The sequence below is a fragment of the Verticillium nonalfalfae genome (assembly GCF_003724135.2).
Source record: "Verticillium nonalfalfae strain VnAa140/NRRL 66861 chromosome Unknown scaffold_236, whole genome shotgun sequence".
Taxonomy (NCBI): domain Eukaryota; kingdom Fungi; phylum Ascomycota; class Sordariomycetes; order Glomerellales; family Plectosphaerellaceae; genus Verticillium; species Verticillium nonalfalfae.
In genome coordinates, this window is record NW_021167461.1 from 1 (window position 1) to 23,387 (window position 23,387).

Below are 23,387 nucleotides of genomic sequence, written 5' to 3' on the forward strand. Positions count from 1 at the left end.
CGCGTCGCCTGCTTCGCTATTCGAGCGACTCAAAGGTAGGTACAAGGGACGAGGATAGGTACATAGCAGCCACAGCTAATTCCAGTAGTGGGGCTGTGTTTGTGGCTTGACCCTTGTCTAGCGTGATTTAACCCCTGCCGGGCAGAGCAAATAGTCAACAAGGGCCGAGCAAATAGTCGTTCCCGATAACGCGCAAAGAGGTTGGGGTCTAGGATCGAGGGCCCAGGGTTCTAGGCGATGATCAGGAACATGATAAACGCCAGAGGCTCCATGTCAAAGTATTTCCCCTCGTGGCACGAAGACAGACGCCCATTCCAACTCCAGAACAGGGGTTTTCACGTTTTCACAGGCGACAGCTGTGTAACAGCTGGCGATGTCGATAGCACTCTACACGTGACTGTGATTCCACTCACGTGCAGCTTTCGTGTCAGCCTTGAAACCAGGCGCTGTGATGGTCCTGGGTCGCGAAATTGATGAGCGAGTATACTTGTGTGCAAACGTCAGGCTGACTGGGCACTCTGAGCCGTCGAATAGGTGAAAAGGACACTGTGGGCAAGCTTTCACTCACAGAGTCGACTTCAACTCGCCACTTGGCAAGACAGCCTTTTATTGTGCGACTCACCTCACCTTCCTGGTTGGTACTGTTCGCTGCGTTCGCTCCGGCCTCGAGAGCCAGTTGACACCGCCGTAGTCTTTCTCCTCTCCCTGCGACTTGTTCCTGACGATCGAGAGGCAATATTGCAAGTGGAAATCAGATCTGCGAGAATCAGAACGATCACTCAACACGCGCAAAGTCAACAACGGCGCTTCACCGCTCCATACCTCGATTCGTGGGAAACGGCGGGAGCTTGATGAGGGTGAGCAACTCAGTGAAAGTTGGTCAGCGTCAGCGGGGTGTGAGAGAAAAGAGGCAACTGGGTTATTGCCCGGTCTGGCCTGGCCTGGCCCACCCTCGACTCCCCCGCTCAGCCCTCATCTCCCTTTTGCGCAGAGTCAAGCTGAAGGTGCGCGGGCGGCGCGGCCAGAGAAGGGGGGGAGTCAGCATCAGCGCAGGACAAATCTGTCATCGTCTTGGGGCCATCACCAAGTCTCATCATCAGCACTCAACTTGCGCGTCGTCGTTCGACATCTGAGCAAATCAGTTGCATGCTCGCGCGCGCAACAGGTCGCCGGTCTGTTCGCCATCAGCGCAGGGCGCTCGTTTCCAGCTGTCCAGTTTTCCAAGTCGGCACACCGTCACCGGCCACGACAGGGTCGCCATCTAAGTTGATTAGCACGATTCCCCGATGCAGGTTGCAACCCCCCTCGCGACAGCTGAGAGACGGAGCCGGTCGAGGATGCCATCGGGCGCTTCACCAGGGGCATGGAACGGAAGACCTTTGGGAGCGCTGCCCGCAACCCTGGTGAGTGTGTACTTTTTTCTTAGTCGCGTTCCGTCCCGATGCCAGCTGCGCATCGCGCGCCGACGGTCCCTCCTGTGTTGCAAGCGCAGCATTGCCTCCGTTCCCATTCCGACTGTCACAAATCAGGCATCGAGAGTGTCGACACAACAAAGGATCGCGCCGGCAGGAATACTAATCACACCCTACATTTCTGCACGGCAAGCTCCGTTGGTCGATCGATGGGCAGAAGGGCGACAAACGGCGCGCACTGAACTCCCATCTCTGGCGGCGCAGCGCGTGCTGGTGGGCTGATGTATTGACGACCATTCCGCGACAGGCGCCCGTTCTGAAGAGGAAGCGTCGTACTGGCACAGCAGCAACAGCATCAGCAGCAACAGCAGCAGCGACTGCTCAGCCTGGCGTGGCAGACGCAAAAAGCTGGTTTCCAGGCCAGCACCAGCAGCACCAGCAATCCAGCCACCGAGCGCGGTTTTCGACCGGTGAGACGAGCATAGGCGATGCGACCGTGGGGCTGCAATCACAGCAGGGATGGTGTCCTATAGGGTCGGACGACCAACAACAATGGTCGCATGCCGAACCTGCAAGGACTGCGACCATTGCTCCCAACGACAATGGGAATTGGGCCGGGAATCATGCTGGAAACAACGATATTTCCGCCAGCGTTTCGCATCCCGCCAACGGCCAGTGGACGGCGATCAACCTGGATGCGGCCGGGGGTTTGTCAACGAGGCCACCATCGCCAAGAGCGCCGTCACCACCGTCAGCACAATCGCCATTGTCGTGGAGCAAGGAGCCATGGGCATGTGCAGCGACGAGCTGCGAGACGGATCCGCCCTTGAAGCCAAGGCAGGAGCAGCCGATCATGACGATGGCACACGAGCCTTCTGGACATGCGGCAGGCGCACCTGGATCTGAGTTTGTGTCCGCATCACCGGCGGCATCTTGGCCACACACGCAACACCACGGGATGGCTCCTTCTCCTCTGGTATTTTTCATGCCATCCGACGGAAGCAGGCACGAGCCCAGAACCATTGCCGGCACACATCACAGCGGCAGGCACGACTCATACAACGTCTCGAATCTTCCACACAGTTGGCAAGGGCAACAGGAACAAAAATTTGTCACCGCCGTCAGAGCCAGCCCCGACTGGGTGCCCAGTGCTCTTGCCCACCAGGCTGTGGTACGCCACGACCTCACCTCTCCATCACGAACCGTCAGCTCCTTCCCTGCTGACCGGCCTCCCCGGGCTCACCGGTCTCCTTCCGAGTGGGGCGCTAGTAGTGCACCTGTCTCTGGCCTGGTGCCCGCCTCGAACTCCGCTTACACGGCAGGATCGACCCAGGCGATCCCGGCAACCACTGCGCTGGGTCCGACCGACCCTTGCGCACCCGGACGACAGCCGCAGCCCAACCATAGCCGCCCCCAAGAACTATGGCCGCTCAAGGACGAGGACCAGGGACGAGCAGTCGCCCATGCCCATGCACACAACCACCATCTCGGCCACAACCACAATCACGACCATGACCGTGTTGGCGGTGTCGCCAACCGACCCCTGGCCTCGGATCCAAGCCGCCCGGCCTCTCACTACCACTACCATGGCCTGCCTGCCAGCCCTGTCGTATGCCCTGACTGGTCCATGGACGTCGAGGACCCGGCATTTTGGGCCTCGTCTGTCGAGTCGGCTGCTCCCCACGCCCTCCAACACGTTCGGCCTTTGACTCGACACGGCCAGCGGTTTGCTTCCGGCTCTAGCTCCATCATCGGCGATTCGTCCACATCCACAGCCCTGGGACTGGTGACGACACGGTGCCAGCCCGCTTATCCACGTCCATCCCCTGCCGTGCCCCCTACGGCGTTGGCGACCAGCGGTGAGCAGCCGTGGTTTCTCTCGCCGTTCCTACAAGACCAGACTGATCTGCTGGGCCTTGACCAGCAAATCTTCCGTTCCCCGATCACGGACAGCCTGTCTCTCGACGAGAGTCACGGCCACCCTCAGCACCAGCTCACCCATCCCACTCCTAGCAACACCATGACCCTGATCTCACTTGACGGCACACGCGTGAGAGATGGCGTCTCCATCCGGCGGAGCGAGCAACAAGCAGCTGCGTTAGACTGGAGCGGCTCGTCCCTGGCGTCCGTCGAACATGTCGGCAACGTACCGGTGCATGGGCCCACCTTTGGACCTGCTAACCCACCAACGACCAACGACAACTGGGTGGATGAGTTTCCATACATGGTCAAGCCAGAAGAGGCTCCTCTCGAGTATAGAGATATGCATTTTCGGATCGCTTTGGCGCCAGCAAACGATGATGACAATGATCACGACGCTGCCGAAGACCCGGATGCCAACCACGCAGACAAGAAGCCTAGAGGTTGTTTCGACGATGAGAAGCGAAAACAGACGGCGGACACTCGAAGACGAAAGGCATGTGTTCGATGCCGAACCCAGCGGATACGAGTAAGAACCTTTCAGGCCCAAGGCGCCAATTGCAGCACACGATACAAGACTGACCAACCGTGACAGTGTGTCGAGAACCCCAACGATCCTCATGGCGACTGCATGACCTGTCTCAGTGTTGATACAACTTCGCGGAAGACAACTCGGCCCGTTCATTGCATGCGCTCCAAACTGACCGATATCATATTGTACCGTCCGGCAGGCTCCTTAAATTACACCCAGCGCTGGGACGGATCACGAGTGACTGATGTCAATGATTGGGATGGCCCGTTGATTCAACACATCGACATGATGCAGGATATTTGCCCCGTCGGCTTCCCCATCCGGCTGCAAGTACGCAAATTTCACCCTCGAGAAGGCGACAGAGTCCATCGCGAATGGTACACAGCCAGCAAAGCAAGACGACACGAGATTGCCCCGTACGCTCTGGCAAACCTCTCCAAAACCGTACAATACTTCAAGGATTACGTCTCGGAACATGCTGAACAGGCCTGGCGACAGTACTGGAAGCGGAAAGGACAAGACGACATCATCTCGCGGCACTATAGCGAGGCCATGGCGCACACCCACTCTTCGGTGAGTTTCCACGAGCAAGTTCACTTCGTCTGCGTACAAGTTGGTTGACCTGGCCACAGGATCTACCTCCTCAGGAACGAGAGCTTCTCGAGAATGTCTTCAAGCTTTGGTTCGCTACTCGTACGTGTCCATCCCTCTGCCTGCCGTTCCCTATCTCCCCGGCTCGCCCCTGACGTCCAGCCAGAAATCACGCTTGGGTCTTCTTGGATTTCCAGTGAGGACAAACTCGGCATCATGCCCGAAACGGACCCGGCATATCCCCAACCTAACAAGGCCCCCACTCCCAAGATGGTCGTTGCCCAGTTTGACAGGCTGAATCCCATCTACGTGCTGCGGCAGCTGCGTGCCAAGGTACTCAAAGGGCTGGAAAAACTCACGCAGTCGCCTCGGCGCGAGCCGTTTTTTACAGTTTACATGACTACATACATTCTGCTCCATGTGGTCACTTTGACCTGTCAAGACCGTCACGGCTACGCAAAGCGTCACAACAATCGACTTCGCTACGACATGCCCCCCTTTATCGAAAATCTACAGCATGGCGCCGTTCTTATGCTCTGTCATTGGGATTACTACAAGGGCCGTAGCAATGCCAAGGGCGAGGACAAGGCGCTCACCCTCGAAGAGATTCTCGAGAATGGAAGTGTGTCGCCGTCACAACGAACACTGATTCTCGACTCAGAAAGGCGTGTGACGCGGTTGAAAGCCGAGGGTATGTCTTGGACGCTGCTTGGACACGAACACAGACTCACTCTTCAATAGGCAAGATTGGGACCGAGGATTACGAGAACCCGTATTTTTGGATCAGCCAAATGTTCGACAAGTCTTGGTCCCCAGGTCAGGTCTGGCAGGCAAAGCACTACTAACTAGCCAAGTGGAGCTTCTGTCGAGGTATGAGATGATGATAGAAGGCGAATAACGCGGTGTACCTGCTTTCATGACGATCCATTTTTCCATCGCATATCCCATCACATATGAGTCTTTTCCAGCTTTGTCTTTCTTCATCGACGCACTTTATCGACACAGCACAGCCATTTGTACCCTAACACTGCGTCCATCAAGGCGAGAGATGGTTGTGGTTCATGGTGATTGTACTACCACTATGTACGGGCGGGCCAGTGCGGGTGTCAGGAGCGTGGAGGCGTATTCGGAAAATGTTGGCAGCAACATTGTATCCTACATGGCGACGTAACTGTGGGCAGGACGAGGACATTTGCTGAAAGGTAGTACTGCATTGCATTAACGGCAATGACTGGTGGCATATGGAGGAAGCGAGGATCATCGTGGCGGTAACAGTGGTCCCACAAGGGCCAGGGTCCGGTATCTCCCTTGGTTAGGCTGACTGAGATGACCACGGCGACCTCTCGGAGGCTAGAGGCGGTAGCCGTGGTGTGCGTTAGTGCGGAAGAAATGGCCTGATGGAGACATGACGAGCTGACGAGCACAACCGACCTATGGCAGCACCACAATTCAAGGGGAACGGTCGGGTCGGTAGCCACGGACTACGCTGTCCGATCTCGCACTTTGGCCCCCTCTGTGACTCTCAGTTCTCACCTCCAGGCAGCCACGTTATCAGTCGTTTCGTGGTGCTGGGCCAGCCGAGTGCTACCTGGCTCTACATGTACTTCTATTGGTGACCCTGACAGTGGCCTACGACCACATGGCAGAAGGGCATGGTGGCCACCCTTACAACCCACCGGGCGCATGCGGATGGCGGCTTCGCCACGTGCGCAGCATGCAGCGGCCAGGGGCGCCGCTAGCCATTTCCCCTCTCCCCTCTCCCTTCTCCCCCCGGGCTGCACCAGACCAGACCAGACCAGACCAGACCAGACCAGACCAGACAGGCCAGTCACCTATCCTGCATTGGCGGTCGAGGGGGATGCATTCCCGTCCTGTGCGGCGAGAGCTTGTTCTTGTCGTCCTTTTCGGTTCTCTGCTGTGAAACTTTGATGCTACCCTCTCTGCAGTTTTTCAAGGGGTTTTCTGTGCTGGCTCCGAAGTTTGTTTTGTTTCGCTTTGCCGTCATGTACATGTATGCTGCAGAGTGAGGAGGACACAGGCGCACGTTGTTTTTCACCCAAGGTCCAAACCGAGCCCGTGATCGCTCTGACACGGGCGGAGCCCACAGACTGGTGGGCGGCACGCTTCGAAGGAGGGACGTGGGAGGAGGGGGCGGGCCAAAAGGGCTGCTAGGCCGTCCGCACATGTGCCCCGTAGACCAGTAGCGCGGTGCGGAGGAAGGCGGGCAGCGAGAACAGAGGAGGGCGTTCGATGCGTGTCGCGTGGAAAGATCCGCCCGTCAGCTGCCGATCCCTTGGGAACTACATGTACGTAGGTACAAGGACACTCGCATCGCGGCGGGCAAAGGGGGGACAGACACCACGCGTGGCCGAGCGACGGCCCTGGTTTCTCTCTTTGTCAGTGCCTGCATCGAGACTAGAAAGGCGAGGGGGTGGTGGTGGTCGAGGTGGAACGGCAACGGCAGCTTTTTCCTTCGTCCATCAAGCAAAAAGGAGAGTGAGGGGGGGGGGCCCCGACAGAGGAACACGACACGGGTTTCTAGATTGCGTGTCTTTGACAGGCGCTGGGGGGTGCGTCGTTGACTTGGGCTGAAACAGATCGTCATGGGCGAAATGAGAAGTTCGGTTCTTCTTTTTTCTTTTGGTTTGTTTATATTTATTTTCCCTGTCGTTCTCTGACATGGTATGCTTTTTCTTAAGCTTCTGGCAAAGTGAAGGAAAATTACCCTGGCAGATGGGGGTTAGGAGGGGATGGCAGGCAGACTGTAGGGTGCGTGCGACTTGGCTTCGTGTCGGATGGCCAGATTGTTGGGTCGTGACACGAGGTGATCTGCATATGACTCCCACCCTGGGACCAAAAGAAAAAAGGTACCAACCAGCCAGGACAGAACCTCGGCTTGACCGACAGCAGATTAGATGCCCAGAGAGGCACCTCACCACGCGAACCACATGGGATGTGACGGTATGACGGATGACGATGCACGGGAGAGGAACGACGTACGCGGTGCATGCAGCAGCGGCGGCGGCGCCTCCCCAGCTAGCAGTTCCTCGTTCTGTCCTGCCCTGTTCCTCGTCCTGCCTGTGGTGCCTCTCGACTCACCTCTCAACGGGCTGCTGTAACAGACACGCGCTATTCCAAGCTGTCACAGTGATAGAACGGTACCCTGACTCCTCATGGCGCGGGTTGGCGGACTACCGGTGGCTACAGGGGGGGAGGGGGCGAGAAAGCGAGAGAGTCCGCCGACCGCACTCTGGGCTGCCAGGGCGGGCTTAGGGGCCGAACTGGGGCCTGAAGGGGGCCCTGTGGCTTAGGCCTTGCGCGCTGGGATTGGCCTGGACCTGCACCAGGCCCCTTCAGAAGCCTGTCCCAGACAGCCAGACAGGGCAGAAGGGTGTGTGGTGGTGACGGTGACCGGGGGTCATGGCTGTCGAGGTCCGCCTAGACGTTTGAGATGGGAGATCCCAGGTCCCTCCTTCCTCCCTTTCGTCCACTTACCCTCCCCAAGACACGCATTCCTTCCGCTCCTGGTCCTGCGCCTGCCTGCGCCTGCTCCTGCTCATGAACCACGCGGCACGTACCTTCTTCCCCTCGTCCCTTGTCGTGTCCTACGATACTTCCCTCCTTCATAATCAACTGGACCGAACCAAACCAATCGCCCCCCCCCCTTTCGCCTTGCCCCTTTCGCAACTCCCCTTTGCTCAAGCCTCCCCATTTCCGAACGCGATCGATCCCCTCCGACCGACCGGCGCTCGAAATCAGAAACACACACGGCTCTTCTTATCATCGAACCTGACGACAAGACAAAGACGGCGGCCCCCCAATTTCCGACCAAGGCCCCCCCCCCCCCCTCCCCCTCGCCTCGCCTCTAAACCTTCAACTCAACCCCCCCCGTCACATCGTCTGTCTCCGCTCTTGTCTGCCCAGCAGCCGGTTTGACCAAGATCGCTTCTCGACAAGGACCACACTTTTTTATTCCTCACACCTGCGCACCGTCGTCATACTCCCGCCAACATGCCTGTCTCCCTGGAATCCGCCCGGCCCATCATGGCGCCCTCGGTATGTCACCCTGATTCATCATGAAGCCCTTTCCTTCCCCTTCATCCCCGGTCCTGTCCAGCTGCTCTCCGTCACGCGCACATATACACTCGCCATCCACCACAGCCAACGATCCATCTCCACATCGTCTCTGCCATTGCCGTTGCTTCCCTTCTTCCTCTGACACACGCCAGGCCCGCACGTCCGTCCGCTACAGCACGTACAGCATGGCGCCCACCGTCCTGACCACCGACTCGGCCCACGCCGAGCTGCGCGACATCGAGTCCGGCCTCGACCGCATGGAGAACAAGGCCCTGACGTCCCAACGTGTCGAGCTGTCCGAGGAGAAGAGCGCCAACCTCAGCAAGCTCGCCCTCGGCGCCAAGCTCGAGCGCGCCCTCGACAGGCGCATGAGCAGCCAGGACGCCGTCATGCGCCGACCCCCCGCCGCGAAGCTGAGCGAGAAGCAGGCCATCTAAGGTGCCGCAGACGAGCAACGCCGCGACACTCTATTCCTTTTCTTTTTTTTCCCCCCAATCAGCATGGGTTTCTTTGCATGAAGAAAACGTGGGGTCGAGGCCGTGGACGAATACGAATGATACCTTGAATACGGCGGCCGTACAGCGACGGACTGAAACGATTTTCAATGGCGTGGGGAGAGAGAGAGAGAGAGAGACAGGAGGCTCAGAAAGCGGCAGAAGAGGCCCAGCAACGCCGACTGCGCCAAAACCTGAGTGAATCGGAGTCGAGGGCTGAAGAGATGGTCCCGTGAACAAGGCGGCTTGTCAGGCAAACGATATAGGACATGCCGTGTTGCGCTCAGTCAATTCGCGGGAGATAATAGACTCGGAGGGCGGACCGTAGAGGAGGTATGATGCTCCGCGCGTCTCGGATTCGTGGGCGCCGTATACTGGCTGGCAGACAGGCGCGGCGATGGTCGGTCCTCAGCATACCGGAAAGGGTGGTCAGAGGCATGGTTTATTGGCACTCGTCATTACATTGGGTTTACTCAGCTGGCCACGGGGTCTTGATTTCAATTTTTTTTTCTACACCTGAAGCTACAATGAGCCTTGCTGTTTCGAAGTGTTTGTCTGACTGTCCGTGAAAAGAACGAAAAAAAGTGCAACGCGACTGCCGTTTCAAACCATGCTTCATCGTCCGCAGTGAACGGCCATTCGTCTGTCTCTCGAGGTATCTCATGCACCCCCCAATTGCGAAAACTGATCATATCCGATACAAAAAAACGAATTAGAAAACTCCTGCTCTCCCAGGCCCGACATTGCCGAGCGGACGGTGCCTCCTGGCTCGCTCAGCGTTCGTGCTCATCCGGCTCCTGAGTCTCTTGCTCCGCCTGACAGCCACGCGCACTCCGTGGGTGGCGAGGTACTGCATCGCCTCGAAAGCATCAACCACCTAAGCCTTGGAGCCCTTGGCGATGCGCGTCTCGATGTCCCTCAGCAGCGCGACGAGCTCGGCCTCCTCGCCCTCCATGCCGAGGCCGCGGCGCACCCACTCGCGCGCCTCCTCGAGGCGGCCCATCTCCTGCAGGCAGCGGCCGCGGCGCCACCAGGCCTTGGCGTTGCCGACCTTGCGCGCCTCGACGCTCGCCTCGGCGTCGACGCTGCCCTCGGCCCACTGCGTCAGCGCCATGTGCGCCTGCGCGCGGTTGGCGTAGAGCCCGGCGACCTCCTCGCGCACGAGCTGGTTGGGCTCCCACGGCGGCCGCTGCAGCGCCATCTGGATGCCGAGCGTGTAGAACTTGATGGCCTCGGGGAACTTGCCCTTGCGGAACTCGCCGTTGCCGCTGTCGCGCAGCTTGGCCACGCCGGCGCTGCGCTTCGGGTTCACGGGCACCGGCGGCGGCGGGATGCCGTGCGGCGTCTCGAGGCCCAGCAGCGTCCGGTGCAGCGTGTTCAGCGCCTCGAGCTCCGTCGTCAGCGCGCGGTTCGAGCTCGCTGACGTGATGGCCTTGGACTGCGCGTCCATCTGCAGCGGCAGGGCGTCAAAGTGTGTGAGGGCCGACATGGTGGGCTGGCGAGGGGGGGCCGTTGGCGGTTTCCTCTTCTTTGGTGTGTATGTGTGTGTGTGTGTGTGTGTCTGATGGGAATGCAATCGGATGGTCGGTAGGCGTCAGAGAGGTTTTGCTTCTTTATCGTGCCCGCCGCCGTAATCGTGTGCTGCGTTTGCAAGAGCTGGGTGTAGCTGTCGAGTCGTGATCGTCCCGTCTGGTATCCCTCCGCCGTGGGTCGTCGTGTCACTCGAGGTGTCTCGATAAAGGACACTTTTCGGAAAGAGCTGCCTTATCGGGCGCGGGAAGCGTCATCACGTGCCGATAAGATGTACCTTGCGAGAGTGGGGGCGGCCCAGCCGTCCGTGTCAGTGGTCTCACATGGAAACCACATCCCCGCCGGGCTGAGGGGGCAAAACATCCGTCTCACTGTCATTTTCCACGCAGCCGACCTTGTCCGTCTTGCTTTTGTATCTACACGGCCGAGCTAGACGGCCCGACCGTGTGTGCCTTCTTGAAACGACACATCATGCGGCCCACAGAGCGCTGTGCTGCCGTTTCTTGGCCAGACCCTCGAATAGTTTCAGCGTCTACCGTCGCTGATCATTGTGGTCGAATGGTTCGTCACATCGTGTTTATGAAATCTCACAGGGATTGTTTGGGGAACGGATGTAGCAGAGGGCTGCAGACGCCTCGACTCATGCTGTTGTCTCTGAAAGTAGGGCGTATCTTGAATATTGCGCGCCTCGGTAGATGCAGCGTATGTAGCAGATCCGAGATCATTGTTTAGGGACCGATCAGACCCCCTGCATAGTCCCTTACCTCTCTTTATTATCAGGGTTCACGATATGAGACGTCGTGGCTATTGCGGGAACCTTCCGAGAGATGTCGTGGAGCCATGAACATAGGCCAGGCAATGAACATAGGTCAACCAATGAGCCCAATCTACTCTTCGTATCACAAGTGCGAGGACTGTAATGTATAACCTGAGGAGAGCCGTGGGTCGGTAACCGAGCATCAATGACTGTGATCGACATCAGCGTGCATATATAACCGGCCTGCCGCTTCAAGTGCCGTCGTGGGGATGGCGGCAATGTCTGAGATCCGACGATGATCCGGCGGGCGATGAGACTACCAGTGCACTGGTGCTCACAGCAATAACGTCTGCGGTCATGCAAGGCTGACAATGGTTCTTCCTGCCACGAGCAGGGGGGTAGCACATGGGCTATGAGGCGAGATCGACTGCCAAGATTCCTTCAAGCGATGCGTACTGCCGGTATTCCTTCTCTTACTCCATGCTCAAATCACCTGGACCCGGACATACCATTTTATGCGCGACCTGCGCTAGGGAGCAGAGATTAGCCAACTCAAGGTCGCCTAACGCAGTATCGTTCGACGCCGTGATCGGAACAGAAACGGTCGCATGACGCGACCCGGATTCAACCAGCTTCATTTTAGGAATCCCTCTCGTGTGGAGCAAGTGATTCAGGAGTCAATGAGGAGATTTGGCCCGAAGTCTGTCAGAAGGCATGGCATTGGCAGCTGAATACGTGCGGCCGCTCAACCGGCTTTCGCGGTTGGCATGTCTACATTTCAGACTGCCAGCCATTCAAAAGTTACCTCACAGATCCAAAATACAGCAGACAACTCGTGATATGAAGGACGTCACTCTTAATGGTATTGAAGCTTGGGGCTGATGGGCACGACATGGCGCGGCCCACAGATACCCAAAACTGCGAATGGAGCCACATTAAAATTAAAACACCAAAAACATACAACATCAGGGATTCGCTGGTGGTCACCCACCCAACTACTAGTCCGACCCTTACTGGCTTATCTATGGGAGAGCGGACGGGATCCCGAGTTCTCCAGTAGGTATGGTCGTATGTGCTTGAAGCGGCTGTTCGGCAGGTTCAAGTCGTGGGTGGAACGGATCGTGAGGATACGGGAGTCAGTGACCCATCTGCAGCCGATGTGCATCACAAACATGTGGATCCGTCTTGGCTAGTTGGCCAAGTTGGCAATTAAGTGGTGTTGGTATGGGAAACTTCATCACCCTCTTGGCTTTGATCAAGGGATCCATGAGACGCCCACAAACCCGAGACAAAGTTCTAGCCTAGTATCCCACAGAATCAAAGTCAGCAAGCCAAAAAAAAATTCCACCGTAGGATGCCTTCTTACTTTTCAAATGCGGGACGATGTCCTCCAGCATGATAAGGTTCCCGCCTTCTGAAATCTGGATCGGGGTATAGCCTCTTGGCCTGCAGCTAAGGACAGGTTGCGACTCGTGCCCTCTGTAAGATGACTTCGAAGCTAAAATGATTGGTTTCAGTCCAAACTCTTCTTTTCCTGACTTCTCGCTTGGAAGCTTTTATATGTATATATATATATCCATGTATATTCGTTGGTGTGATGTCACCTCGCGACTAAGTTCAAGTGCTACCTCGCAGCACGGAACACCGCAAGAGGCTAACTCTAGACAGCAACTGTTGGTGCCGAAAGCTAGATGAGAGGCCACGAATGCACTTGGAGACATCCCTGGGAAGAATACCGTTCGTGCCGACTGTCACGCTTCCAACGACCAATGCCACATGGCAAGATAGTTGCACGTCGCCGCCCACATTCAGTCGCCTACGTCACGAACTTGCCGCGGAGCCGACGGGATCCTGTCCGACGCGGTTCTTTGTCCAACGCGGAGACTTTTCTGTTCCTTCGATGACATCTTAATTCCAGCCTGCATGGAGCATCATGGTGCCTGTGGCTGCGATCGGGCCTGGAAACGGAGCCGCCTCCACGTACTCGATTCCGCAGGCGCGTCAGCTCAACGAGCCAGGATTAGTCGTTACGCCGCCCAACCAGATTTCTTAGTTTATGGCGGCCAGCTTCTACCCGCGGAGCACAAGAGACACGGGTAGATCTTGGTCTCGCAGCCTCGCGGCAGGAAATTGTACGCATCCTGGGATCGCCTTGGAAACACAATCTCGTGATAGAACATCACGCTGCATCATGTCGATATACAGATACTGTGAATTAAAGGAAAGGGTATCATAGGATAATTTAGGAAAACACTGCGCATCTTTGCCATACAGCCATCCTGCAACCTCAAGGCCACTCCGTCGCATCAACTCAACCCTTCTGTCCCGTCGTGATCGTCTCGCTGCCCTTGCCATCTATGATTGAAGCCATGGCAACGACAATCTCTCCCTCCTTCTCTATCTGATCGAAAGCAGGCGGCGCTTCTCCATCTGTAGGTGGCTGGATCCAGGTCTCGTCCACCGGCGGGCGCACCCAGCTCGGGTCAGCCGCGGGGCCGTAGCTCGGCGCCAGGATGGTCAGCGGAGAGGTCATCTCATAGCTGACATCCTCGTCCGCGACGTTCATGCGCACACGCCATTTCAGCTGATGCGAGTGTCGGATATTCCACGTCGTGAAAGAGGGGTAAAAGGTCCCAGTGGAATGGTGCGGCTCGCGGAATCCGACCTGGTGGCCGCCGACGTCGAGGCGGAGATCGAGAAGCGCGCCAAAGTCGCAGGGCGCGACGGCATCGCCGCAGGGGATGAGGACGGGCTTCGCGAGCCTCGACAGGGGCCCGCGCAGCTGGAGTGGCTTCTTGTCCGTGTCGTCCGCCTTCTTGGCGCTGAAGGTGCCGACGCAGCGGATGGCTGTCGTGCTGTGAATCTCCATTGCAATGTCGACGAGCTTGACTTGCTGCGGCACCTTGGCGATGTCTTCCGAGGTGCGGCCCCAGTCCGGGACGGCCTTGACGTAAAAGGGAATGGCGCGTGGGCTGCCGAGCTGGATGACGGTCGGGTAGGCGACCTGAAGGGAGTAGGCGAATCGCGGCAGCTTCGAAGAGCCGAAGAGCTTGCGCGTCTTCTGATGGAAGCTCAGCTCGGCCGTTTCCATGCCAGGGACGAGGCGGTGGGAGGCGACGACGCGAAGCGTCTTGGACGTCTTGAGATGGCTGTAGGGGTCGACAGGACTGGCGGTCGCGGCACGAACATGGAGGGGCAGGTCGGCCTCCTTGGACTCGAAATGCCCCTCGCGTGTGTAGCGAAGCTCGGCGTGCAGCCAGTACTCGACGAAACTGTGGTGTCTCTGCGAGAAGATGCCGACGTCTCTAACGTAGAACGTCGGGGGCAAAGCGGTGGAAGCGACAGTCTCGGGGTCCAACGGCAGGAAGCACATGTCGGCATTGTTGGTCCGAGAGTTGAGAGCGAGGGGGCTGATGTGCGTCGGTAGGGTGACTGCAAAGGGCCATTCTGTTGTCTCGACGTCATTGGGAATGTGTAATGGTCCTTCATGGAGAGTCTGCGTCATCTCATGAGTATCAAAGTAATTGCAGCGGCCGCGATACGTGGCGCTCGTTTGACCATTGCTGACAACCAGGTGTGATTTGGAGCGGCCGTGAAGCTGAATCTTGACGGTCGCATGGGGGCTGACGAGGCCATGTTTCCGTGCGACAACCCCTATGAGGGTGTCACCAGCCGAGAAGAGCGGGTTGGGTGCTTCAAGGCGGATGCTGAGCACATTGCTTGTCTTTGCCGTTGTTCGTGGCATGGCGACGGTATTGGAAGTACGTAGGGTTGTGGGTAGCGTAGCTCCAGAGTCGTGCACCAGTTCAATGACTCGGGTGACAGAGGATTCATATACTCCTGACACACATGACGCACGTAGGTATGTAGGTAGGTAGCAAGTCGTGGGCGAACCGAGGCCTGAAGGCTGTCGTGATGGAAGCTCGAACGGTGGTTGGCTTACGTGTGCGGCGCAGTTGCTTGGCTGGGCTGCCCGACACAAGGCTGATGGGGCGCGGGGAGTGGCTGTGGGATTCCTCCGGGCCACTGGAGGAAGTGGCGTGGGGGGCGGCAGGAAGCGGGAAGGAAGAACGCCTGGCTGCGCTCGCTGCACATGGCACCTTCCGTCCCCAAGCTGGTCGCCACTGTACGTCAACGCTTCCTTCGCCCGGCTCCTTCCTCGATCCCCAGCGACCAAGTTCCTCTGTCGCTGAAGGACGAAAACTGAAGGGTAGGGCACTCGGGCAACTACAACCAAACCACCTAGGCAGGTGAAGCAGGCGGAACAGTTCTTTCCGTTTCCCGAGACCCCAGGCACGAGGCCCCAGGCACGAGGCCCCAGGCACGAGGCCCCAGGCCCCAGGCCCCAGGTACCACCTGGGTCGTGTCCACGCGATGGCATCGTCTTTTGCAGTGCACCAATTTCTTCTCTAATGATCAACAACCCCGCCTTTTGCAATCTGCAACCAACGAGTCGCAGCTCATTAATCGATCGCCCGTCTTACCGTTTAGCTCTGATCGCCTCGCATCACTAGTCCCATTGGCAACTGGGACTTTGACAGTCAACCGTCACTTCGATGGCATGGCTGCGGCCGAGCACTACGGACGACCCAGCGACTACGCCGATGCGACTACGCCGATGCAACTACGCCGATGCAACTACGCCGATGTCGATTTCCGACCCAAGATGATCCTGTCTCTACCATGGCCGGCCAGCCCGGACGACGCGGCTGCTTAACCGGCGGCACGTATGGCGAGTCATCTATGGATGACGCCGACAGACAACATGGCACCTGTCATAGCTGCTGGCTGAATCTATCAATCAATCTTTGGCAGACATCCGCTGCCGCAGGCAAAGCGCGAACAGACCCCAACAAACCCAGCAGCAATCTCGTTTTGCAAATCCCCGTTTCATCGTACCGCAAGTGAATGCAAGCGAGGTGGGCATCCCCCAGTCTTGCAGCCCGGTTTTTCAGGTCGAGGCCAGGGCGCCGGTTTCATCGCAGCGCTAAGACGTGCAGATGCACCCCTGGGGCGCTCTATCCCCGGCGCCGACGACTATTTGCCAGGCCTGCCCAGGACACTGCTCTGGCAAGTCCGGCCAGGCGATGGGTGCGGCTCTGATTACCACTGCTGACAGCTCCATCGCGGAATGGCCGACCAGGGTTGGGATTCGCTGCGCACGTCCACAATTGTTCGGGTGACTGCCGAAAGAAGCCAAGCAGATCACGAACAAGCAAGGCCGGCCGGCGGTCCAGAGGGGGACCAGCCAGCCGACATCAGACGACGGGAGATTCTCCGTGGCCCAACACTGCTGCAATGCATGTTCCCTACCGTTTCGGCTTGATGACCTCGAGTGCGGTGCCTCCAGCGAGCTTCGACCAACACGAGCGGCTATGCTGTCGATGAGCGCCTCCATCACATGGTCGTATCATGAATGGGGCATCGGAAAGGCAGGGGCGGGAAAGGGGTAGCGAAGAGAGTATGTGGGCTTCTACACGACGGAGTCTTCTTAGCTGGCAAGGACGAGGGGTCGTCGTCGTCGTCGTCGTCGTCGAGAATAAAGGCAGCGCCGCCGCTCCCCTCGACATCGTCTTGTCTCTCTTCTCCTCAGCAGCTTCTTCCTGTACACATTCTTTGGTTCTTTCAACCTTCTACCTTCTTTTTCACCATCAACTTCACATTCGTCGTCTTCACTGTGTGAAGCTGGGACACTCTTTTACCATCACTCATTGAATCAACACATTTGCACCTTCTTTCTTGCAAGCAACGTCCAACCCACTAGCTCCAGCCTTTTGACAGCCCACCTTTTTTCACCACACACTCCAAACATCAACATGTCTTCCATCAAGTCTACCATCGCCCTTGCTGGCGCCTTCGCCGCCACGGCCCTCGCCCACGGCACTGTCACCGGCTTCGCTGCCGACGGCAAGTACGAGGGCGGCTACAAGCTCAGCTACTACTACGACAAGATCAACAAGCAGCCTGTGCCTGAGATTGCCGCCTGGTCTGCCGAGAACCTCGACAACGGCTTCGTTGACGGCACTGGCTACGCCACCTCCGATATTGCCTGCCACATCAAGTCGGCGCCCGGTGCCACCACGGCCTCGGTCGCTGCCGGCGGCAAGGTCGACTTCTTCTGGTCCGACTGGCCCGAGTCTCACTTTGGCCCCGTCTTCACCTACGTCGCCAACTGCGGCGGCGACTGCTCGGCCGCTGACAAGGCGACGCTCGAATGGGTCAAGATTGACGAGGCTGGCTACAACGCCGAGACCAAGACGTGGGCTGCCACGGACCTGATCGCCAACAACAACACCTGGACCACCACTGTGCCTGCCACTCTGGCTGCTGGCAACTACGTCTTCCGCCACGAGATCATTGCCATGCACGGCGCCGGTGCCGTCAACGGTGCCCAGAACTACCCCCAGTGCATCAACATTGCCGTCACTGGCTCCGGTACCGACTCGCCCACTGGTGTTGTCGCCACGAAGCTCTACACTGCTGAGGACCCTGGCATTCACTTTGAGCCCTACGGCGACGTCAGCGGCTACAAGATTCCTGGTCCCGCCCTCTGGACCGGTGGTGCCTCTGCTCCCGCTCCCACGACCCCGACGACCCCCGGCGGCGGTAACGCCACCGAGCCCGCCGTCCCCGTGACCCCTACGGCTCCCGCCGAAGAGGTTCCCTCGACACCCGTCACCCCCATTGAGTCCTCGGCCCCGGCTCCCGTCGAGTCCTCGGCCCCAGCTCCTGTTGCCACTGAGGCTCCCACCACTCCTGAGCCCACCACTCCCGAGCCCACCACTCCCGAGCCTACCACCCCCGAGACTCCCACGACGCCGGCGCCCACCACGCCCGACGACGTCCTGCCCGAGAACTTCACCCTCAAGACCTTCATCGACTGGCTGAGCCAGTACCTTCCCGAGGGCAACGCGCGCCGCCACGCTCGCGACATGATGAACTAGACGAAACGTCATGAAACAAGATGTACGAAGGCTTGGGATTTTGAACGAGCTTTTGGGTTCCATGTGTATTTATTCATTCTTCTTCTCTGGTGTAAATAGCTGGTCAATTGAACCAAGATGTGTTTCTATCTCTGCTGTCGTGGTGCTGATGTGCTGTGACTCGTGTCGTCACCGAACGTGGAACCGGGTTTCCATCCGATGTGGTCGATCTCATAGCCGATCAAACCTACTGTGCTCGACCGACCCGTTATGGATCAGTGGGGGCAGTTCATCACAGATGACGATGGACGATCATACGAATACCAGGTTCAATTCAGAGCTGCTTCGACATGGCCCTGATGCCGATCTCAACCAGGCTTTGTATTTATGATATGCAAGATGCCTGTCAGAAAGCTCTCTCTTCGGAGCGTCCCTTGACTCACAATCATTCGTGGTCGAGGCGGGCGCCGGTACCAGCTATCAGGATGGCTATCAGGGGCGTGTCGGAGTTCGCCGACGATTTGATTCGGGAGCCTCTTGGGTGAGAGAAGCCAGACCGCTGAAATCTGCGCTGTCTCGGCCCCTCAACATGGATTCTCCACATCTGGATCCCCCCAGATCTGCCCTCCAAGATCTCTCACATGGCCGAGGGTGCCGGATTGCCGTGTCGTGGCCGCGGTTGCAGATAAAGAAATGGATCAAGACAGGCGATAGACAACAGGGCTCAACGCATGGCAGATTTCATTTCGCAAGGTCGCAGTGGCTGGTCGATATTGAAGTTTGGTTCCTGGCTAGCGACCCGGGTCCGGAAGGTCATGTCCATAATTGATAGCGCCAGGCCCAAAGCGGCCCATCGCCCCGTCTGGTGATGCTTGTCCCAAGCATTTCGGTGCGGGGATGGCTGCTGGTCAGGGGTATCACTGGAGAAGGATGTTGCCGACATGAGTGCTGCTCCAGCGGTATTGTCATGACAAAGGGTTTGTGAGGTTGGGTGATATTACATGGGGCCAGGCCTCCCGAAAACCTGTCGTTGATTCAACTCTTCTCTTGGGACGCGCCGCATTCCTTTGCTCTTTTATTTTCGGACGCCGTCCAATCCGTCTGTCACTACCTCAGCTCCATCATCATGACGCTCGCCAAGTCTCTCGCTGCGGCTCTGTCGTGCCTCACCCTGGCCCAGGCGACCTGCCAGGTGACTTCGACGTCTGACTCTGGCACGACGCTGTTCAAGGGAACGGTCCTCACCTCGGCCGGCGCACTGCCCAACGCGCGCCTTCTCGTCAGCAATGGGCGCATCAGCTACGTCGGCCGCCAGTGCGGTTTCAAGGCCGACGAGTCGGATGCCACCGTCATCGAGTGTGTCGGCTCGGTCATCTCACCGGGCTTCATCAACACGCACGAACACATCGAGTACGCGACGGTGACGCCCCTCAAGGACATTGGCGAGCGCGCCGACCACCGACACGACTGGCGCCGCGGCCTGCGAGGCCACACCATCCGCCCAGCGCCCGTCAACGGGTCGGCCGTCGAGGCCACGGCCTGGGGCGAACTCCGCCACCTCTTCTCCGGCACGACCTCGATTGTCGGCGGCGCCATGGCCCCCGGCCTCACGCGCAACCTCGACTACGTCGCCGGCGTGGGTCCGGAGATCCCCGCGCCCGTTGCCACCTGGGACATCTTCCCGCTCAACGACGCCGCCGGCATCCTGCGCAACGGCGACTGCGACTACGGCCCCAACATGACGACGGCCGAAAAGGCCGGCAAGCTGTACCGCTACATGGCGCACGTCGGCGAGGGCGTCGACGCCGAGGCCGAGAACGAGTTTCGCTGCCTGTCGAGCGCGACGTACGACACGACGCCCAAGGCCGGCGGCGGCGGGCTCAGCACCGACATCATCGCGCCCAACCTCGCCCTCATCCACGCCCTCGGCCTGACGAAGAGCGACTTTGACCTCGTCGCCGCGCGCAAGGCCACCGTCGTCTGGTCGCCCCGCAGCAACGTCTTCCTGTACGGCAAGACGCTCGACGTCCAGTACCTCCTCGACGCCGGCATCACCGTCGCCCTCGGCACCGACTGGCTGCCGTCGGGGTCGGCGACCATGGCGAGGGAGGCCGTCTGCGGCTTCGCGGCCACCAAGGCGAGCTACGGCCACGCGCTCGACGCCAAGACGCTCTGGGAGATGATGACCATCAACGCCGCCAAGGTGGCCGGCTTTGACCGCTATCTCGGCTCGTTCGAGGTCGGCAAGCTGGCGGACGTGGCCGTCTTTGCGGGCACGCCGAGGGAGGATGCCTTTGCGCAGGCCGTCTTCTCGTCGGGCGAGGATGTCGAGCTCGTCATGCGCGGCGGCAAGATTCTGCTGGCCGCGGAGAAGATCAAGCGGGCTGCGACTGGTGCGTGCGAGTCTGTCGTCGTCGGCCACTCGAACAAGACCATCTGTGTTGAGGAGGAGCTTGGGAGGAGCTATGCCGAGTTGAAGAGCAAGCTTGGCGGTGTGTACCCTGCGCTTCTGCCGGGGGTGCCGTCAGGGGAGCCCACGTGTGAGCCGACGAGGTAAATCAGGGAAATGAGGCGAGCTGCAGAAGATGGGTGAAGACTAATGATATAATGTTGTATTACCGCGCTTGACCTCACTGGCGACCCACGCACGCCAAAAGAGCCACTCAAACTGTGACTATGACCTTTCCCGTCGACGATCCTGACTTGACCCTGGCCACAGCCTTGGGCATGTCCTCAAACGTAAACACAGAATCCACCACTGTCCTGACCTGGCCGTTCGCCATCCACTCGGCAATCTGCTCGAAGCCCGCCCGGTTGCTCTTTGCAAAGTACGCCTCAAACTTGGCCTTCCCTCCGCCCAACATGCTCGGGCACGCCGAGTTCTTGGCTATGGTGCGCATCGTGCTGCCGTCGACCTGGCCGGGCACCATGACGTACTTGCCACCCTTCTTGATAAAGTCGTTTGCGGCGCGGTACAGAGCGGCCTCCTCGCGGTACGCAAAGTCCGCGACGAGGTCAAACACCTGGCCCTTGGCCTTGAGCGCCGCCACGAGATCCTGCGTCCGGTAGTCAATGACCTCGTCGGCGCCGAGCTCGGCGCACAGCGCAACCTTGGCCGTCGACGCCGACACGGTGACGCGCAGCCCGTGCGCCTTGGCAAACTGAATGCCGTACGTTCCCACGCCGCCCGTCCCGCCGTTGATGAACACGGCGTCGCCGGCCTTGCTGTTGAGCACGATGCTCTCGTATGCCGTCATGGCTGCCGTGCCCACGCCCGCCGCCTGTTCGAAGGTGACGTTGGGCGGCATGGCGACGCAGCCCTCCAGCTCCGACACGGTGAACTCGGCCATGGTCCCGGGGATGCTCTTCTGCGTGTCGACCCGGCCGAAGACACGGTCGCCGGCGCGGAGGACGGAGACGGCGCTGCCTGTTGCCGCGACCTCGCCGCTGTAGTCCAAGCCTGGCAGCGGTGTCGGCTTGATGAAGGCTGTTCCCGGCAGCCCCGTCATTTCCGCGAAGAGGGGGTCTGCCGGGTTGATGCCGACGGCCCTGACGCGCACGAGGATCTGCGTCGGTTTGAGGGCTTTTGGGGGTTTCGGGTGGTCTTGGTCCAGAACTAGGCCCCGTTCCAGTGGGAGGTTCTTGTGCTTGTGTATCCAGGCGCGCATCTTGTCGTCGGACGTCATTGTGCTGGGCAACTTGTCAAGATTCAAGGGGAATGTCGTGGTGGTGAAGAGGTTGCTCATGGCATGGAGAATCTTGCTCAATTCTGGTCAGCACGGCATTCAAGTATTGATCCATTTCACCTCAATCAAAACAGGCAAGCGAGAGGCATCGGAGCCGAGGTGTATCTGATGCCGACCACCATGGGCGATCGTCCGGCCATGATGCAGTACTCCGGAGCCGTGGAGACGGCGACCTCGGTCGGATTTGCGTGCGCTTCACGGGCCAACCCCGATATCTGGTGTTCCGTGCGTCGCTAAGTCCGGCCCCAAAGCCGGAGCTGAGTCGTATCCCGGCAGTTTACTTGCGTACGGCCGCAGAGAGCACGAGTCGGAAAATGGTGACGGATTTAACGGGTGTTCTTATCTCCATGATTTCCTTCCCCTTCACCACATAAGTGTTCAGCGCAGAGCATTCATGCCATGATGATCAAGCAGCGGCCTCAATTACGCCGACTGTTGCGCTGGGGCTTGGCTCTCCACAAACCTTGTTTGCGGACGCTGGGCCTAGCTTTACTGCTTGGATGTGGCTCTTGCATCCGACACGAAGTTTGACTCAGCAGATAGCATCCTGGTATCGCAGATGAGAAATCAATCATAAAAGAAATAGTCACCGGGGCCGGATCGACAGTCATGGCCGGATCTTGGAGCGTGATCGCCGTGGTGCCGGCCGGGCCGTATCATGCCGGAAGCGAACTTCTTCCGATCCAGCACCGGCAGCATACACACAGCTTCGGGGCTCCGCAAGGACCCTGTCGCCCTATGATGGACACAGGAAGCTTGCTGCTTCTTTGTTGATGATACGTCAGCTCGCAGCCATGACCTCAAGAGCGCGGGGTCACCCTGACCCCCTGACTTGAGACAACACATGCTCTCATGGTTCTCCCCGGAATATATCGGGCATTTCAGCTCTGCCTCATCACACCATGGATCGGAAGTCTGGTTTCCGTTGGATTTGAGCCTGATTCGGGATGTGGGGGCTGCCGTGTGGCGGGCTGGGCCCTTCATGCCGGCCGTTGCACCATATTGATGCCCATCATATCTGGACCACAACCCCGAACTAGGTACTTCTCTGCATATAGACGCCGCGCAGGTAAGATGGCATCTTACATATTAAATGCAGCCGTCTTCACGCTGGATGGCTTAGCTCTGCAGCTAGTGATCAGGGAGTTGGAAAGTCTCGTTGACAGGCGACGCCCATTTGTTGCAGCACCTACTCTATTCAGCCACGCTAGCATGAAGTCGAACTGTTCGCAGCACACCTTGATCCGTACTTGTTGACTTCTCGTGTGCGTGAATCGGATCATCGAATGGATCAGCTACACGACCGCCCTTTTCCCACGATCTTCATCAACCACTGGCGCGCGCAGAACCAGCACATACGACCATACCTACTGGAAAACTCGGGATCCCGTCCGCTCTCCCAGCG

The 23,387-nt window shown here is 58.6% G+C and overlaps 8 protein-coding genes across 8 annotated transcripts; 5 read left to right on the forward strand and 3 right to left on the reverse strand.

Moving 5' to 3' along the window:
- Positions 1 to 2,370: 2,370 nt before the first annotated feature.
- Positions 2,371 to 3,924, forward strand: D7B24_004251 (uncharacterized protein; the record flags this gene model as incomplete). Its single annotated transcript, XM_028638423.1, has 1 exon — positions 2,371 to 3,924. One exon carries the CDS (start codon positions 2,371 to 2,373, stop codon positions 3,922 to 3,924), a length of 1,554 nt encoding a protein of 517 aa, XP_028490298.1.
- A 225-nt stretch (positions 3,925 to 4,149) lies between these two features.
- Positions 4,150 to 5,300, forward strand: D7B24_004252 (uncharacterized protein; the record flags this gene model as incomplete). The annotated part of the gene is made up of 4 exons (XM_028638424.1): positions 4,150 to 4,437; positions 4,497 to 4,557; positions 4,622 to 5,146; positions 5,197 to 5,300. 4 exons carry the CDS (start codon positions 4,150 to 4,152, stop codon positions 5,298 to 5,300), a joined length of 978 nt encoding a protein of 325 aa, XP_028490299.1.
- A 3,166-nt stretch (positions 5,301 to 8,466) lies between these two features.
- Positions 8,467 to 8,969, forward strand: D7B24_004253 (uncharacterized protein; the record flags this gene model as incomplete). The annotated part of the gene is made up of 2 exons (XM_028638425.1): positions 8,467 to 8,511; positions 8,685 to 8,969. The coding sequence occupies 2 exons, from the start codon at positions 8,467 to 8,469 to the stop codon at positions 8,967 to 8,969; spliced, it is 330 nt and encodes a 109-aa protein (XP_028490300.1).
- A 934-nt stretch (positions 8,970 to 9,903) lies between these two features.
- D7B24_004254 (uncharacterized protein) lies at positions 9,904 to 10,515 on the reverse strand (the record flags this gene model as incomplete). Its single annotated transcript, XM_028638426.1, has 1 exon — positions 9,904 to 10,515. The coding sequence occupies one exon, from the start codon at positions 10,513 to 10,515 to the stop codon at positions 9,904 to 9,906; it is 612 nt and encodes a 203-aa protein (XP_028490301.1).
- Positions 10,516 to 13,624: 3,109 nt separating this feature from the next.
- On the reverse strand, positions 13,625 to 15,058 carry D7B24_004255 (uncharacterized protein; the record flags this gene model as incomplete). The annotated part of the gene is made up of 1 exon (XM_028638427.1): positions 13,625 to 15,058. One exon carries the CDS (start codon positions 15,056 to 15,058, stop codon positions 13,625 to 13,627), a length of 1,434 nt encoding a protein of 477 aa, XP_028490302.1.
- Positions 15,059 to 17,129: 2,071 nt separating this feature from the next.
- On the forward strand, positions 17,130 to 18,257 carry D7B24_004256 (uncharacterized protein; the record flags this gene model as incomplete). The annotated part of the gene is made up of 1 exon (XM_028638428.1): positions 17,130 to 18,257. The coding sequence occupies one exon, from the start codon at positions 17,130 to 17,132 to the stop codon at positions 18,255 to 18,257; it is 1,128 nt and encodes a 375-aa protein (XP_028490303.1).
- A 1,105-nt stretch (positions 18,258 to 19,362) lies between these two features.
- D7B24_004257 (uncharacterized protein) lies at positions 19,363 to 20,793 on the forward strand (the record flags this gene model as incomplete). Its single annotated transcript, XM_028638429.1, has 1 exon — positions 19,363 to 20,793. The coding sequence occupies one exon, from the start codon at positions 19,363 to 19,365 to the stop codon at positions 20,791 to 20,793; it is 1,431 nt and encodes a 476-aa protein (XP_028490304.1).
- Positions 20,794 to 20,899: 106 nt separating this feature from the next.
- D7B24_004258 (uncharacterized protein) lies at positions 20,900 to 21,982 on the reverse strand (the record flags this gene model as incomplete). Its single annotated transcript, XM_028638430.1, has 1 exon — positions 20,900 to 21,982. The coding sequence occupies one exon, from the start codon at positions 21,980 to 21,982 to the stop codon at positions 20,900 to 20,902; it is 1,083 nt and encodes a 360-aa protein (XP_028490305.1).
- Positions 21,983 to 23,387: the final 1,405 nt, after the last annotated feature.